An 18,219-nucleotide genomic window follows, 5' to 3' on the forward strand; every position below is an offset into this window, starting at 1 on the left:
TGTGTGAGAGAGAGAGAGAGAGAGAGAGAGAGAGAGAGAGAGAGAGAGAATGCATGTATAACATTGGTAATTTTCTCCAGCTCCTGTGTCAGCCCCCTCCACCTCTGCCAAGAGGAATAAGCCATTCTGCTTTCTGCTGGTTCTCTTCCATTCATTAAAGGACCCTTTTGTTCTGGAGTCCATTTTTTATTTATCTGAAAACAGCCGGTCTCCATGCAGAACTTTGCTCGTTCTTTGGGGAAAGTGGGTCACGCTGTGCCTATGACTCTTGGGTGCCCCCTGCTGGTGCCTTTCCACGTATGCACAGAGAAGTCCCAGACCCAGTGTGCTCTTGGTGAGGATGTCTGCTCCTGTCAGCCTCCTCACTCTCCCTCCATCTTTTATAATCCTGCAGCGAGCAGAGGCTTCTGTTGCTAGAAGAGGGCAAGAAGAGATGAATAATTCAGAGACAATTCTGCAGCAGCAGCCAGGAAAGGGGGCTGCCTGCCATTCCCCACTAGGTTTCCACAATGAGATTCGCTCTCCTTCCCCCTCAATTCCGGCATCTGATGCACAGAGCAGGTCACAGGCCTGGCTTGTGTAAAGGAACCAAAAACATCCCGCCGGAAAAGAAGAGCTGGCTCTTGGCTGCAGGCCTCCCTGTTGCTCCCGGCAAGTTTCCCCCAGAGGCCGAGCCATTTCCTCTGGATGCACCTGGGTTTGGTCTTGCTGACAGAAGACAAAATCTATTTTAAAATCCTGAGGAAGTCACGCTGGGAAGGAAGATGCCTGCAATTTCCTGGTCCCTTATATTTGTGTCAGAATTGAGGCCGTGGAAAACAGGCCTTGATGCTGCCTGTGAGCTGGACCAAGAGAGCCACAGGCCCCGGCAACCCAATTTTCAGGTTTTAGAAATAGCAAGAGGGGGGAAATACCACCCCCCCTCTACACACACACACACACGTACGTACGTAATTATCTACTAATGAGGGAAATGCTGTGAGACAGTCCAGTACATATATATTTATAACATAGCAACAGTTTCACATGAAAGAGAGACGTGAAACTAGGACAGATATTAATTAATTATGAAGAAACAGAGAGCTGGCTTTGGCTCGCTTAGTTCTGTTCCTCGGCTCCTGTTGGGATTAGCTGTAGAGATTCTTGCTGTGCTGCTTGATTTACAGTGTTGTTTTTAAACAGTCATTTAGAAGTAACAGGACATCCGCTCATCTCTCTCCATAACTGCCCAGTCCTCAAGAGTACACTGTACCAGCACACAAAGCCCACTGAAACGAGAGGCATTTGAGTCTCTTGGGATCACTTATTCAGGCAATACATGAGATTTCATCCAGCTCCCCATTACTTTCAATTTGCCTTCTCCCCACCAAAAAAAGCTTAGCCACTCCTGGCTTTCCAATGTCTTTGTATTTGCTCGCCTGGCGCATCCAGACAAGGTTCTTGGTGAGCAATTGCCCTGCTTTGGCCACTCACCTTTTCATGGGGCATCTTCCATGTCATCAACCAGTCATTGCTCCCGTTTTCTTCTGTCTCTTCTCAGGAAGTCCAAGGGTGCTCCCAGACTGGGACATTACTTGCAAATGAGCTGTTGACAACAGGCTTTTTTCCTTTTTACTTACCAGAATAGAGGCTGGCTTTTTGATGCCAATGGCCTTGTATGGAGGCTGCAATAGGCTTGCATGCACGAGAAGTGGCAATCTTATGATAAACCGCCATCTAGAAGCATCTCAATTTTCCTTTAGAGTGGAAGGGAAACACAATCTCTGCTTGCCTAGGAAGCCTTGATGCTACTCTTCTGCCTGGGGCAGGTGAAGGCATTGCCAGCCAACAGACCACTTTTCTAGTTGGCATCATTTAACCAACCCCTTCATTTTTATTCCGTCTCCTAAATACAATGGTACCTAGGTTTCCATGGCTTGGGCGCGCTGGAGACCAGGCCCTGCGGTAAGTGCTAACCCCCACGATGTGACACCCAGTGTGCCCCCCCCAGCTATGCGTCTGAACTCAACAGAATGACGTGGGGTCACTTGTTTTTGCCATTTTGTCACCCCGCTCAGTGACGACACCCAGGATGACCCACACCCACCGCACACCCCTTCCTATGCCACTGGTACAACTGCAGTGGCCAGTACACTTTTCTGTCTGTACATGCAATTGTGCAATACCGCTTATATGTTTTTAAAGAGCAGTGGTGTCTCCATTTATTTGCCAGGGGTGGGAGGGGAGAAAAAAGCACTCCAAAAACAGCCAGCCAAGGGCAAAAGCCCACCCCATCTCCAGCAAAGGTCCTATTGCACCAGGGTGGTCCTGGGTGGGAATGGGTGTTGTCACTTGGTTTTGGAGATGAACCTTTCTTTCATCCCATGCAGATCAATGGAGAAACCAGTGTCTATTGGCTTACCCAAGGGTGGGAGGAGGACGCTACCCCCTCCAAAAAAATGAGCAACAGAGTTTTCCAAGGAGATGGCCCCACTTTAGCCCTTTATGTACCGTATTTTTCACCCTATAGGACGCACTTTTTCCCCTCCAAAAATGAAGGGGAAATCTGGGTGCGTCCTATGGGGCGAATGCAGGCTTTCGCTGAAGCCTGGAGAGCGAGAGGGGTCGGTGCGCACCGACCCCTCTCGCTCTCCAGGCTTCAGGAAGCTCTGCGCAACCCTCGGGAGACCGGCTCCGAGGGTTGCGCAGAGCTGCCTGCAGTCCCCGGCTCAGCACAGCTCTGCGCGGCCACCGGGAGCGGGGTGCTAAGTCCCGCCCTGCTCCGGATGGCGGCGCAGAGCTGCCTGCAGTCGCGGGATCAGCGCACTTCTCCCCATCGCCAGCCCCACAAGCTCGGGGGACAGCGGGGAGGCAGAGCGTGCCTTCCCACTGTTCCCCGACCTGGTTCTTCCAGCCCCGCTCCTGGGGGGGAATTAAAATTTTTTTTCTTTATTTCCCCCCCAAAAAACTAGGTGCGTCCTATGGGCCGGAGCGTCCTATGGGCCGCAAAATACGGTATTACTTTTTAAAAGGTGGTGCCTTTCTCCCATGCAGTGCAATGGAGACACTGAATTTTCCATTCAGTGCTCCTACCTTAAAACTAAACTGCTTATTTGTAAATTTTCTGTTGTTTTCCATCATATAGCTACGATGAAACTATACAAGTTGTGGATTTGATGGAAGAGGGTCTGTATGCAGAGCTAGAATATAGGGCGCCTGCTTAGATGAACAAATGGGCTGCCTAAGGGTGTTCATACAAGTGCCCCTCAGACACCGATGGGGAAGCCAGGGCTGCAGTCTGGTGGTCACACTCCTAACCAACACTGTATAAGCAGGGATCCTAGATCAATCAAGATCTCCACTGTGTGGAGCGCTACACATGCAGGAATTGGGGTGCAGAATACTTTTCATGTGCATGGGTGATGGCTGTTTTGTTTGGAAGGCTAGCCTCCCTGTGTCTCCCTCCGGTTTTCTGAACATGTGAAGGGGTTTACCTGAACTGACCTTCCCAATGGAGACTTCACATCATCATGATCAGATCAATCAATCAATCAATCAATCAATCAAATTATATTGGATATTTTGGACTCCTGTTTTGGAAGTATAATGACATATAATGGGCCCACTGTATTGCCTAATTAAATAAAAGGGACACAGGGAGCAAATAACTTTTTTTATTAAAACTTTTGAGCAAAATAATTATTATATCCCCTCTCCAGAAAAAAACACCAAATATTCTATCAATTATAATTTTTACACTTCTGAAATATAAGTTAAGCACTGTGAATTACTTTTTTTTTTTACTTATGAAATAAAACAAAAACTACAATAAAAAGTAGGTTGGCAGTCTGCAGCAGACAAAATTACCCCTCCATGCTGGGAAGCATCCTATTGCTTTGCTTTTCCCTGAGCACCCCTAGAAAACACAGCCTTCTAAGTTCTGCCCCCTTTGGGAAAGGGTGACCAAGGCGCCAGCAAGCAAAAGTGATGCTGTGGTGATATGGTACCTGCTCTAAATCAAACCCCCCATTCAGGCGACTAGATTTCCAGGGGAGAGGACTGAGTCTTGTCATGTGCTGCTGCAGGGATCAAAAGAAACCCACCAAGATGACTCAGTTCTGATCACCTGTCCCTACAGGGGGAAAGATGGAAGATTTCTGTGGGATCAGGCCAGGTTAAGCCACCAGTTGGTGCCTACATGCCTAAAACACTAAAATGTCTCTGCAGGCATTCTTCTCTGAGTATGAAGACAAGCAGTGTCAAACATCTGGCATAGGGTTGTGGCTGGTCAGTTGGAGAGGGCAGGACAAGGTCAGAAGAACTGACTAGAGAGGAAGAGGCGGGCCTAGAGTTCTTCTGACCTTGCCCTGCCCTCTCCAACTGGCCAACCACAACCCTATGCCAGATGTTTGATGCTGCTTGTCTCAGAGAAGAGAGCCTGTGGAGACATTTTAAGCCTTTTGATACCTTTTGTACAGGACAACTCAAGAGAGGAGAGAAACCAGGGAACAGCGGGGTCCAACAAACGGCCCTCGAGGCCTTTTGCGTCCCTCAGCAACATTTGATGCTCAGTTGGCACTGGGAAGGCAGCACGAGGCTGGGACATTAAATTGTGACCTTGCTCCCCGTCACCCACGCTCGACAAGGAAGTGGGGCCCGTGGGTTCCATTTTGAATTACCCTTGCTACCCAATGGCATGGTCCTCCCCACCCTGCCTGCAGGTGTGGGAGCCAACACAGCAGCAGCTCTCATCTTTGCTCAAAACTATGGTGCATGCTCAGCAGAAAGCTCTGCAGTTCTGATTTTGAGAAAGGCAGGTGACAGATTCAAGATGAGATGTCCTGTACTGTGGTATAAAAAGGCTTAAAAGAAGTTGTAAAACAGCCCTAGAAGGGGGCAAGGCAGAAGTGATTATATTATTTGTCTCCTCGTCTCATGCCCATGAAAAGTAAAATCAAAGACTGCAAAGTGACTCAGTGTTTTTTTAATTCCTCTGCCATGTGTGTCTTTCTCCTGCCACAGGCTTTAGTCCTAACCTGGGCTCTAGCTCTGGCGGCTGTTCCCCTCCGTCAAAGTTTCATCTGGAGTATCTCCATTGGGGGCTTCTGCTTCTCCGTCTTTATCCTTCTTTAGCTTCTTGTTTTGCTTGCTTGAACCCAGAGCATCTTCCTTTGTCAACTCCGAGGCTAGCAATGAAGTGACGGCACAGCCAACTTTTCTGTTTGCTGAGGTGGGTAGAGAGACGAGGAAGGAAGAGAGACAACGTTAAAACTCCCAAGGGAAGTCCAAAGCAGAAGAACAAGCTGCTGCACTTTGGTAGGTGTTGCTCGGAAGAAAAGGAGACACGAAGCACTGAAATTTACCACCCAACCTCTCCACATAATCCTTTCAATCAACCCCAACAGTAAGGATGTTAGCAACATAACACCAGTGCAGCCATTTCCAGAGGGGCAGCTGTTTCCACTCTGTTGCAGCAAAACCACCTTCAAAATTAACAAAGTTATTACAGCACAAGCTGCTGTGGACTGCAGCTCACTTCATCAGACGTCTGCTATCCTCAGCTACAATGATATTTATGTATTGGGGCACGGGGAGGCGTTGAAACAGTGAGGTCAGAGTGGAATGAAATGCAGAAGGTACCCAGTCAGTGATAATTATTTAATTAACAGTGCTAATTCACTAAACAGTAGTTGTTGAAAGCACAGACAACAACTGTAGGCTGAAAAAAAGAAGAAGACTGTAGACCAGGGGTCCTCAAACTACAGCCCGCAGGCCAGGCCACATCCAGCCTGCCAGGGTCCTGAACCCGGCTCGGCCAGCAACTGCAGAACCTGCTGCTGTCTAATGGGTCTCCCCGGATCTCAGCCAGCTGCAGCAAAGAACTCGGCCCAGACACCGTAGGGCAGAGGCGCAGGAGGAGGCGCCTGCGGAGCCCAGTCCAACTCAGGGAAGATGACCTCCCTCTTCTCCTTCCCTCTCCATTCTCAATCCCAGTTACGAAACTCCTCCTCTATGTGGGGCTTGCTGGGCAAAGATCATGGTTAGATCATGAGGAAGGCGGGCAGAAAGAGGAGGAGGTGGCTTTGTTAAATGCACTTTTTTGTAAGTCGCTGGAAAATACGCGTCTCAAACACGAGGTGTTTTTAAGCAGCAGCGGCTTTAATTCAAGATCTGTGGGTGGTTTTTTTAAAAAAGCTTTTGGCTGCAAAGCAAATTGCATAGTGCAGGCATAGGCAAACTCGGCCTTCCAGATGTTTTGGGACTACAACTCCCATCATCCCTAGCTAACAGGACCAGTGGTCAGGGATGATGGGAGTTTTGGTCCCGAAACATCTGGAGGGCTGAGTTTGCCTATGCCTGGCATAGCGCTTCCAAGAGATCTCCCCTACCATTGGCTATGAATATGCTAGTTTTGTAGGGTGAGGTTTGGGAAGGCGGAAGTGTGTTGGGGGGCGGGGGGAGATATTGAGAATCCACTTTCTGAGCCAGAACTGGTGGGAAGGGGATGCGCCTTTTGGAGGGGGCTGGAGGTTGTCCAGAGAGAGTACATGGGTGTGTGGATGTGACAGGGGCTGAACCTTTTATAAGGCGGGTGTTTATGAGAAGTGGGTGGGGCCCAAAGCAGGCCCATACTTCCCATTGAAATACTTATAAGAGAGAGCCAGTGTGGTGTAGTGGTTAAGAGCGGTAGTCACGTAATCTGGGAAACCGGGTTCGTGTCTCCGCTCCTCCACATGCAGCTGCTGGGTGACCTTGGGCCAGTCACACTTCTCTGAAGTCTCTCAGCCCCACTCACCTCACAGAGGGTTTGTTGTGGGGGAGGAAGGGAAAGGAGAATGTTAGCCACTTTGAGACTCCTGAAGGGGAGTGAAAGGCGGGATATCAAATCCAAACTCCTCCTCTTCTTCTTCTTCTTCTTCTTCTTCTTCTTCTTATGCTGATTAAAACCATTCTTCATTTTAAATATTGTATTGTTTTTCCTGTTTTTTTGTGCCCTACATATAAAATATGTGCAGTGTGCATAGGAATTCGTTCATATTTTTTTTCAAACTATAGTCCGGCCCCCAACAGTGTCAGAGGGACAGTGAACTGGCCCCCCGTTTAAAAGGTTTGAGGACCCTTGCTGTCGACCTTCCCCAAGTAGGTTGCCTGCACTTGGACTTAAAGGTTTATCACCACTCGACGGCTTCCATTGGTAGAAACAATGCCTGTTCTGCACCTGAATGAACTTGATGGTTTAGTGTGGCAGCACCTGCACTTGGGAACTCCCTGCCCAGGGAGATCAAGCAGGCACCTGCACTGTACTCTTTCCAGCACCAGCTGAAAACATTCATGTACCTCAAAACTATAAAACTATGTACAGTGGTGCCTCGCAAGACGAAAAGAATCCATTCTGTGATTCTCTTCGTCTAGCGGTTTTTTCGTCTTGCGAAGCAAGCCCATTGACGGATTAGCGCTATTAGCGGCTTTTAGCGGCTTATCTGCTGATCGGATCAGCTGATAAGCGGCTTAGCGGCTTAGAAAAGGGGGGGGGAACCAGCAGGAACTCGCAAGACATTGTCGTCTTGCGAAGCAAGCCCATAGGAAATTCATTTTGCGAAGCACCTCCAAAATGGAAAACTCTTTCGTCTAGCGAGTTTTCCGTCTTGCGAGGCATTCGTCTTGCGGGGCACCACTGTATATTCAAGCACTTTGATGTTTTGGAATTATTGGCCTGGAAAATGAGTAAGAACTGACCCAATCTTCACAAAAACCAAGACTTCTGGCTTTGTGGACTGGAGAAAGGGCTGTAGTGAATGACACCATTTTGTCCTATTTTATTTAGAAGGGCTTACATAGCTGAAAAAGGGATACAGCAAACTGATTCTGCAAAAGTGGTTCTCAGAGAAAAACAGCTCAAGAGTGTTTTCTGAGATGAAGCCTTTCTGCTAATGACTGTGTCTTCTGAAGAGACAAAACACTTGCGTATACACACAGTTCTGTGCAACACGAACCACTTGGTAGGACTGTCTCCTAGAACACGCTACTTCTAGGAAGGGGCACAATCACCTGTTTCAGAAGAGACACTCCTGAGACACATGTTTTGGCACAGACTGTGTAGAGAAGTGGATGTCTTCCAAGCTATAAATATGGATAGCTTCTAGCTCATATCATCACATTTCAACCGCCTGATAATGTCAGTACACTCTCGCCCTGGAGGTTATTGCCTCTTGTCTGGATTTTTGGTATCTGTTGCCATGCAGGCTGACCCCTAACAGGCTTTGGTCAACGAAATCAAACCCTCTTCCCTCTGCTCCACCTGGAGTTCTGACAAGGACAATTAACAGAGAATGTCCCATGCCTGAACCTATTACAGTCACAAAAAAGCAATACTGCCTTTCTGCTGCAAAGAAAGGTATGGGCACCCCAGGTTTTGGGTATGATACCAAAGCAGCTGTTAAGCTGTGAAGATACCTCTTGAAACTGGAGATCATACAGATCACAAACTCTAAGCATCATACCAGTTACAGATAGGTAGCCGTGTTGGTCTGCCATAGTCAAAATAAAAAAATTCCTTCCAGTAGCACCTTAAAGACCAACTAAGTTAGTTCTTGGTATGAGCTTTCGTGTGCATGCACACTTCTTCAGATACACACATACTAAGCATCATGAGGGACTGTGGCTAGAGGTTCAGTCATAGAGAAGGTTAAGGAGGATTTGGAAAGCTGGAGGGGTCACTTTTGGCCTGCCAAGACAGGCAAACAAACATTCAACACAAAGATTATAACTTGTGCAACATACACACATTTTTACATTATGGCACTGTACCACATGAATGTGCCCATAAACCTGATCACTAACAGAAGTGTAGAGAAAACTCCAGGGTTTGGGAAGAAGAATGCAGAAGTGAAGACAACCATGGGAGAACCAAGTGGCAGCTCTGGTTGCTGACCTGAGATGCTGCAGTTCCATGGAGAGTTCAGTTCACCAGACACGGAAAGAAAGGGCACACTTCTGGTGTCACATCTAGAGCAAACACCTGAACATCATGCAAAGGGAACATGCAACTGGCAGAAGAATGACAATTCTAAAGGCAAAGAAAATGCTCCTTGTCACCTGCTTGTGCCTGCCTACCAAGTTGTACTAGGACTATCCTTGAAGGGCAAACCCTGAGAAATGCTTCCTATAGCCGTAGAGCTTGTAGAGCTCAGGGTTGTAAATATACGAAGCAATAAAGACAAAAAGGAATACGTAGAGGTGTCAGCCAGCTGCATTGCCTGGATGATGGATCACTGCAGTACTGGAGTTGGGAACACTGCACATGCCGACAAGGAGGGAGGAGGGTGAGGAGAAAGACAGCAAGGAAACAGCCTCGGAAGGAGCCAGGAGAACCAGGAAGGTTGTCCTGGGCAGGGCAGGCCCATGCTCCAAGACAGAAGTGAGGAAGGATCCACACTTCAAAGGGACCGACTATAGTGAGTCACATGTACTCAAGGTGACCCATTTGGAAGCCCAAAGACAATCAGTTCTGGACAGACTGCTGAACCCAGCATGGGAGGCTGCCTGAACGCCAATCTCCTCTTCCAAACTTCCTGCCTGCAGCACACAAGGACATCACACACAAATGGAGGGGAGTGGGAGGAAAGAACATCCACATGCCCATGGGTTACCCGCTCAGGTGTGTGTTCCTCCACCTCACAAAGGGACAGGACAGAGTTTGCTGCGAGGAAATAAAAAAAGCGCCCATCAGGTTACCTGCTCAGGATGCTCCAAAGCTCTGACTGCCTTCCCACAAGAGAACAGAGGCAACAGGAAACCCCTCTGCACAATTCCAGAGTACCTGGGCTCTGTATGTATTTACAGGGGGCTTATGACCCATAAGATACTGCAAGAGACAGGGCCTTGTGTACGTTTGATCAGTTCAGGCTTTCGCAGCTGACTGGTCCCTAATTCTTCCATCAATATGAGGAGCAGGGGGACAGCCAGAGACCCACAATTCAAAAGCATGAGCTTGTGCCATACTGACTGTCAAAGCATGTGAACAAAGCAGGTGATAAAGTCATTTCCCCCTGCAACGAAGTCAGCACAGAACCATTACATTGTGCTTTAGTTCTCAGAGGTTAAAAATTAATACCCAGGCTGTACCACTTCAGACTGCAGGGCACAGGGGCTTCTATGAACAAATGCTCTTCTCCCTGACATGCCAGATTTCTATGTGAAGGGATTCCTACCCTTTGTATGGAGCACTCCATCTTGGGAGCGCTCACCTACAACCTTAAGTACTATTACAGACCAGATTCACCACCTGTCTTAGAAATAACTAGGTCTAAACCATGTGGATGGAGCTTCTGGTGTTATGGTTTTTATTTCAGATGGAGACTAAACAAAAGGAGCTGGATCAAGGAAGTGGAATGACCTCATTATCTGAACTCCATCCCCACAACAGCAGATGGTCTGCATGATGTCAGGGCAGTGGACGTCAATGACAAGATGAGTAATCAAAATCAGAAGGGCTGTCTGAATCAGGCTGAAACCATGACTGTAGGACTATCACTGAGGCAAGCTGCATGGGGACAGACACAAGGCTATTGTGCATTCCCCTCCCTGCAGACGGCAGCAACTGGCAGGCCTTTCTTAATGAACTAGCAGGAACAATATCCCTGCTGACTTATCCCACAATAACTACTTAAGCTATTCAGTGGAGCCCACAAAGGGCTCTTCGCTTTTTCATTCCTTCACATCCTAGCATGAATATGCCAGTGCCACTGAATAGCGACAGCTGCTTGTCAGCGAAAGCAAAGTCAAAGATCAGAGCCAATTGTGTTGATAAGCAGTTACTCTGTGGCAGTGATAGGATGTAGCATCCCTCCCTGCCCCCAAATCTTTATGAGGAGGGGCTGTCTCAATTTCGCTTTGAGGGCACATGATGTTAGCAGTAGATGATTCCAGTGAAAGAGTAGCAAAACCCTTTGGAGAGATCAGCAGTACATCTCTGCTCTACCTTATTTAGATGGTTCCTGTTAATTTCATAGCTCTGAGCATACACAAACCTGGAAATCAAGTCTCACCACTGGGCTGAAGCAGAAAAGAGAAGTAGCTTTGGAGAAATCAGAATCAGTTTGGGGTTACTCCTATACATCTTTGTCACTACAGGCCCAAGGGACCTCTGCACCTAGAAGTGCCTTTTGCCAGGTTGAAATTGGCTGAGAGGAAGAAGCAACACAGGGAAGAGGCCAGAAGAGACTGCCAGCTGGCCTGGGCCATCACCAGGCTGCAACCACCATTTATCTGCACAGACTCTTCATCCTAACCTGCGTGGGTGGTCACCTTCCATCTTTCCTAGCTCCTCCTCCTGACATGTTGACTCTTAATCCTAATCAGTGGCAGCTGAAGAAGCCTAAGGTCCCCAAACTGTCCAGACTAGCCATCTATATCTCTGCAGTAAGGGCCCCAGGGCTGGCAGTTAGAGGAGCCAGCGGAGCAGGGCCAATGTGTGCACAGGGGTGGAGGGCAGCATGTTCCGGTTGTCCCTCCACGGCTCACCTGGGTAAGCCATCACACTGTCTTTTGCAGTGCCACCTGTAGCACGAGAACATTTCTCCATTTTTATTATTTGTATAGACAGAAATATGTGGCACATCTGCAGAATGGAGCAACACAGAAACTGGCTGGAATTTCAAGTAATACTCAGCAGTGAATGAACAGTGGCTCCATTCAGACATCACACCAACCCAAATTTAAGCTTTTTAAATGGCAGATTGGTATATTGTAAGAATTCAACCAGTACTGCATGGATCTTCAACCCTTGCTCTGTTCAACACATGGGCCCCTCTTAAAGGTTGGTTGCTGCTGAGAGATCATCCCCTGCCTGCTGACTTAGCTCTCTCCTTAAGACTGCTGAAAAAGTGCAGAGCAACTTAAGTCCAACCCTAACCCTAAAAAGCCCTTAAAGGTAAAGGTAAAGGACCCCTGACAGTTAAGTCCAGTCGCAGACGACTCTGGGGTTGCGGTGCTCATCTCGCTTTACAGGCCGAGGGAGCTGGCGTTTGTCCGAAGACAGTTTTTCCGGGTCATGTGGCCAGCATGACTAAGCCGCTTCTGGTGCTATGGAACACCGAAACCAGAGCAGCGCGCAGAAACACCATTTACCTTCCCGCCGGACAGTACCTATTTATCTACTTGCACTTTTTGTGTGTGTGTGTGCTTTCAAACTGATAGGTTGGCAGGAGCAGGGGCCGAACAACGGGAGCTCAGCCCGTCGCAGAGGCTCGAACTGCTGACCTTTCAATCGGCAAGCCCAAGCCTCAGTGGATTAGACCACAGCGCCACCCGTCTTAAAACACTCTAATAAAGTGATTGTGGCAGGCTTATTGCAGCTGCTGCTATTCCAAGAAGGAGACTGCGGCTGCTTTGCTCCTCCCCGGGCTCAGCACAGGCCAGCAGCTAAACCAAGGTTTGTCATGGCATGTTGGTTCAAACCAGGGATCATAGTGAAGGTTCCCCAACTGCAATCACAGTTTCTAACTACAGGATAAACATTGAATACAGATCATTACTTTGGCTTACTGTGGCATGTGAAACAGGCCAAACTCTGCCCTACCTATTCAGAAGACCAGCTCATTCAACGTTTCCCTGCCTTAGGGATTCTTTTCCTTTCCTCCCTGCCATAATGCAAAGGTAGATCATTGTGAAGACTCTCTTGCTCTGTGAAGCACAATCTACATCCAACTTGATCCCACTGGCCCAAAAGGTGACAAAGAAGCTTAAACCTTAGTACTGCAGTTTAAATCTTAGTATTTCAGCTTAATTATCTACGATGCAGCAGGTTGTAACAAAATAAGTCATTTTTGTTCCGTTATCTGCTCTGGGTTGCTTTGACTGACTTTCTGCAAGTTATCTACAACTCCTCAGGTGAGTTTGGCTGCATCAAAGTGAAACTGAGGAACGACTGATACAGAACTATTTCTATTTAGTGCCTAACTCATAGGGTTTTGCAATGTCTGCTTCTTCAGAAAATTACTATTCAAACACATAACCATTTCTAACCTCAGAATGCCGTAAGAGTTTGAAACTAACATGCTTTAATATATTTAACAAAATTACTTAACACTTAAATTGGTCAATTTCTAAAGACCTGCATATTATCAAATTCTTACTTCACATTATTAAATTAAATATAACATTCCAATGATCAGTTAATGGAAAGACATATTATATTTGTGTGTGTGTGTGTGTGTGTGTGTGTGTGTGTGTGTGTGTGCATGTGTCTGTACATATAAAGTATCAGTGAAAGGACACTTATATTACACACACTGATTACACTTATTTCATGTTTTTCCTGTAAATAAATTCTTTAAAATGTCTACACACACACACACACACACAGACACAGAGAGAAAGTTATTTACCATGAAGGAAGACCTTTCATTTTACAGAAAAAGCATGAATCTTGTTATCTTGTATATTAATGGGGCATTAAATATAATACTGCACCAAGCAGCTTTGTCTGAATCAGCAAATTGTGGTTTTTCTTGTCAGAAATCATGTGAAAATCAGCCCTTCTGGACATGAGCTCTCCCAGAGGCTTATTGTAGTAACGAGAGAGACTTAAAAGGAAAAAGTGGTGAAGTCATCCAAACTTTCTTTTTAAATTATCTGTACTCTGAATGTCAAATTGAACCACAAGAACCAGGGAGTGCCTAATAGCTTAAATAGTGTTGGGACTATTGATTTCATCTCATAATTACTGCATATTTTAGTCAACTTGAGCTGCTCACTGAACTTGTGATGCTAAATAAGAGCTCTTTAACACATTGCCCCATGTTACATGTCCTTTCCTCCATAGGGTTAACCAGCTAAAAGTGCTCCAGATTTTTCGCAGGGCTTATAGAATCCAGGAAGCTGCAAGGTGTATCTTTGGCTTGTAGACCATCTGGCTATTAAGAGGAAGCAACAGTCAGGCAGGGAAGAGGAGTTCGAGACAAATGAACAGTCCTGGCATGGAAACACAGCAAGCATCCTTTTGCCAATACTCTCCCAAACGTTCTTTTCATAGAACATCTTACCACTTCAGGCATAAAGGCATCTATAAGCAGATTAATTACCGAATCATTGCCACAGGTATGCATTTAAGAGCTGTGAAACCCATCAAGGTTGATGGGTGAGTTAGAGAAGTCTGGTCTTTCCCCGAATCTCAAATACCCACTCTGAAGTGAAGAAGCAGGTCTCAGTTGTACCCGCTACAAAAATGCTTCATAAGGTTGTAAATAAATACAAACCAACAACCAACACTGAACATTGGCCCAAGGTCACTCACTGAACTTCAAAGATAAGCAAAGGATTTTTTAGCTGCCAGATTGAAGACTAACACTAATTTTTTAAAATCAAATTGGCTCTTACAATTTCAGAAGAATGGCAAAGACAGAAAACCGTGAGCTGCCATCATGCCAAAAACGTGTGCTTGGTGAGTTAAACTCCTTCTAGGCATGACTGAAGTTTCATCTTTCTTCCATACAATTCAGGTTTGATCAACAAGAGGATCAGACTTCTGGGCCTAACAGAACATACCTTGGCGTGGCCCTCTTTTCCTACGGAAGGCTGCTCCTGATTGCAAGGCCTCCATTAGACTGTCCATAACTCCTGTTTCATCGCCCTCTGCAAAGTGCAAAAAGAAAAAGGAAAAAGAAAAGGTGACTCACATTGCCTTCACACTCTTACAGATGCAAAAGATGGCACCATCTACCAAGCCCTCCCACAGTGTGTATCAGGTGAATACCACTTCCCAAGACACCTGTACAAGGAGCGCATGGGAAGATCACCCACCAGGCTCCCATCAAATAGTGCAAGGTGAAATATTTTCTGGCTCAGGGTGCAGGCATTGGGGAAAGGATGGAATGTATATTTGAATGCACTCCCTTGTAAACAAACAAACAAAAAGAACTTTATACATGTGGGAAATTGACATGTCAAGGAGAAAGCCACACTAAAATGCTTCTCAAAGTGATTTCTAACTGACATGGGGAGTAAGTTCTTTTTATGACATGGGGAAATATTAAACTGGGCACTCACACTATGTAGAGCTGTAATCCCAAAAACAATTCTGCTGCACATTAGATTCAGAACCATACCTGCTGCTTTGTGTTAGTGTTAACTTTTACGTTAAAAGGTTTTTTTTGCGGGGGGGGGGAGATGAGAAAAACCACTCCTCCCCTGCCTTACCTCACTGCTTTAATAACTCACATCAAAGTGAGAGTGCAGGAAGAAAATGTCTCAAAGCAGCAAACTCTGAGAAGATCAGGCTAGGGAAGGGGCAGGTTTTCCTTTAGTCACTCGCGGGCTTCCCCCCCCCCCCAGCTTCTTAACTGAATTGGCAAGCACGGCTGGTTTGGCCTTCAGCAATCATGCTTTCTATTCTACTAATAAGAGGAAATAAATTCCTTCTTTATCAGCACAAAAACCGAGATGTAACTCCCCATCGCAGCTCTCCTCGCTTCATTCCAGTTATTCCATTACAGGGCTGAGGAATGGCTCAGGCCTCCCCTGCCTCCGCAATAGCAAGGCAGGCAGGGATGGAGGAGCCTTTTCTCTGGTCACCGTTTAAAAGGAAACTGACCTAATTCACACAGACACTAAAACAGCACATGATTTGCGATAAAAAAAGAAAAGCAAAATGCAGTAAAATAACAGATTGATTAGTCCGTCCATCCCTAAAGACAGGCTTGGGAGGAATCCCTCTGAAAGGCAGCTCCCCCCCCCCACTCCCTCCACCCTCTCACACACATGTTGCAGTGGGGGTGGGGGGCTTCCTGGCAGGCTCCCAGCAGCTTTTAATGGGTCCAGCTACTGGGCTATTCTGCTGCCTTGATGTGATTAGCACCCCCAGGGCTTTTGTGCCATCCATTTCCCATTAATCTCCTTTTCGCTCTCAGCAGCTCTCTGGCTACTAAGGAGATTAGCTGGCCTGTCTCAACTGATCGCCTTCCCCCAGCAACAAGGATGCTCCTGGCCCAAAAACCATGTGCCGAGGGAGACCCCTGCGTCGTTCCTTTGGCAGAAGCTGTGCACTGCCATGATCCTCTCTTGCCAGACGAGCAGCTCAGCTCACCTCACTAAAGCAGTCCAAAGGAGGTGCAGGGGGGGGGGGACTGAGGGGCTGCGCCTTTGCTTGGTATCCCTTCTCACAGGAAGAAGGGAAACCAGCGACACCTTCGACAGACATTATGAGGGGTGAGAGGAAACATGGCAGAAGCAAAAGCTCTTGCAGCCATTAACGTTTTGTGAATGAAAACTCATGAAGCCAGATTTGGAGCTGGTCCCTCTAACATCCTTGCCGGGAAACAAAGGCCCTGCAAATATGTCTGCTGAGAAAAGGAGAGCCCAAAGATTACATTATCTGCCGCAGCACAAATGTTTCTAATTCATTTAATTCCACTGTTGTCATCCCCGGCTCCCATCCACAGTGAGCCTGGTGCTGAAAGCGTTAACCACTAATTCACAGGCCGCCCTGCAAATCTTGGTTTCCGTAGCAACAGCTCCTGGCTAAACATAAACCTATAAAATCACACTAGAACATCTGTTGGGTACTTTCAGTGGGTCTGAATCCATTATCCACAGCGCCACCTGCTGGCAAAAATAACCTGCTACACCTGACCTATATCTGTATATTCAACCTGCTAAGCTATAATAATAATAATTTATTATTTATACCCCACCCATATGGCTGGGTTTCCCCAGCAACTCTGAGGTGGCTCACAACAGAATATTAAAAACACGATAAAAAAAATCAAACATTAAAAACTTATCTAAACAGGGTTGCCTTCAGATGTCTTCTAAAAGTCAGATAGTTGTTTATTTCCTTTACAGCTAAAAGGCATGCATATAAAAATGCCCTCTTAAAGGAAATGTGTCCACCAGTCAGCTCTGAGATAAGCAAGAAACAGTCAAGAGAGCAAAACGTTCCAAGTGGGAAATAATCACAGCAGTCTTCCAGGACCAGACCAATGACGCCCCGACTCTAACATCCTATTCCCAACTGTGGAACATGGGGACGCCTGCATAATATCAAGTCAAGATCTTGCAGGAAATGGGCACCTATACTGGCACCGCTTCTCTGGCAGAGGTGGGGGGCATGAAATGCGGCACCCATGAGGGTGCTGCCATAAAAGTAGGGGGCTTGTGTGCTTTGCTCCAGAATCAGCCCCTCCCTTCAGTGTCAGCTAAGAAGGACAGTTAAGAATGTCAGTTAAGAAGGAGCAACTGTCTCTTCTTGTTCCTTGCCTCAGACTTGCCTCATGTTGCTGTATTTTGCTTCTCTCGTTATGTTATTTTACTACAGTTTTCTTTATTATTAAAGCTTAAAAAGGACCCCTGATAGTTAAGTTCAGTTGCGAACAACTCTGGGGTTGTGGCGCTCATCTCGCTTTACTGGCTGAGGGAGCCTACATTTGTCCGCAGTTTTTACAGGTCATGTGGCCAGCATGACTAAACCGCTTCTGGCGAAACCAGACCAGCGCACGGAAATGCCGTTTACCTTCCTGCCGGAGCGGTACCTATTGGTTTACTTACACTTTGACGTGCTTTTGAACTGCCAGGTTGGCAGGAGCAGGGACCGAGCAACGGGAGCTCACCCCGTCGCGGGGATTTGAACCACCGACCTTCCGATCGGTAAGTCCTAGGCTCAGTGGTTTAGACCACAGTGCCAACCGCATCCCAAATATTATTAAAGCTTAGTTTAGGTAAAGGTAAAGGCACCCCTGCCCGTACGGGCCAGTCTTGACAGACTCTAGGGTTGTGTGCCCATCTCACTTAAGAGGCCGGGGGCCAGCGCTGTCCGGAGACACTTCCAGGTCACGTGGTCAGTGTGACAAAGCCGCACCTGGCAAGCCAGCGCAGCACACGGAAACGCCGTTTACCTTCCCGCCAGTAAGCGGTCCCTATTTATCTACTTGCACCCGGAGGTGCTTTCAAACTGCTTGGTTGGCAGGCGCTGGGACCAAGCAACGGGAGCACACCCTGCCGCGAGGACCTTTCAATCGGCAAGTCCTAGGCGCTAAGGCTTTTATCCACAGCGCCACCTGCGTCCCTTAGTTTACATTTAAATAAATAATAATAATCAAGTCAAGCCACTGGTCCATGCAGTTCATTCTCACTGAACCACTCCCAACCTGACTGAATTATTTTGTAAGTTCAATGGTGCCAGCTCTTGATTTCTGTAGATAAGGGACCCCTTTCTCTTCTCCCTACCTCTGTGTTTCATTAATC

The 18,219-nt window shown here is 47.1% G+C and overlaps 1 protein-coding gene across 1 annotated transcript in view; it reads right to left on the reverse strand.

The window, feature by feature from the left end:
• Positions 1-3,639: 3,639 nt before the first annotated feature.
• Positions 3,640-18,219, reverse strand: part of DIAPH1 (diaphanous related formin 1) — an 81,549-nt gene continuing 66,969 nt past the window's right edge. Inside the window, exons 26-27 of the mRNA XM_082234243.1 lie at positions 14,527-14,613; positions 3,640-5,204 (exon numbers count right to left, since the gene is read on the reverse strand). Of these exons, the coding sequence (XP_082090369.1) occupies positions 5,023-5,204; positions 14,527-14,613 (269 nt within the window). The 3' untranslated portion in view covers positions 3,640-5,022. The remainder of the gene's footprint in view (positions 5,205-14,526; positions 14,614-18,219) is intronic.

Source organism: Podarcis vaucheri (genome assembly GCF_965113315.1).
Source record: "Podarcis vaucheri genome assembly, chromosome: 8".
Classification (NCBI taxonomy): Eukaryota; Metazoa; Chordata; class Lepidosauria; order Squamata; family Lacertidae; genus Podarcis; species Podarcis vaucheri.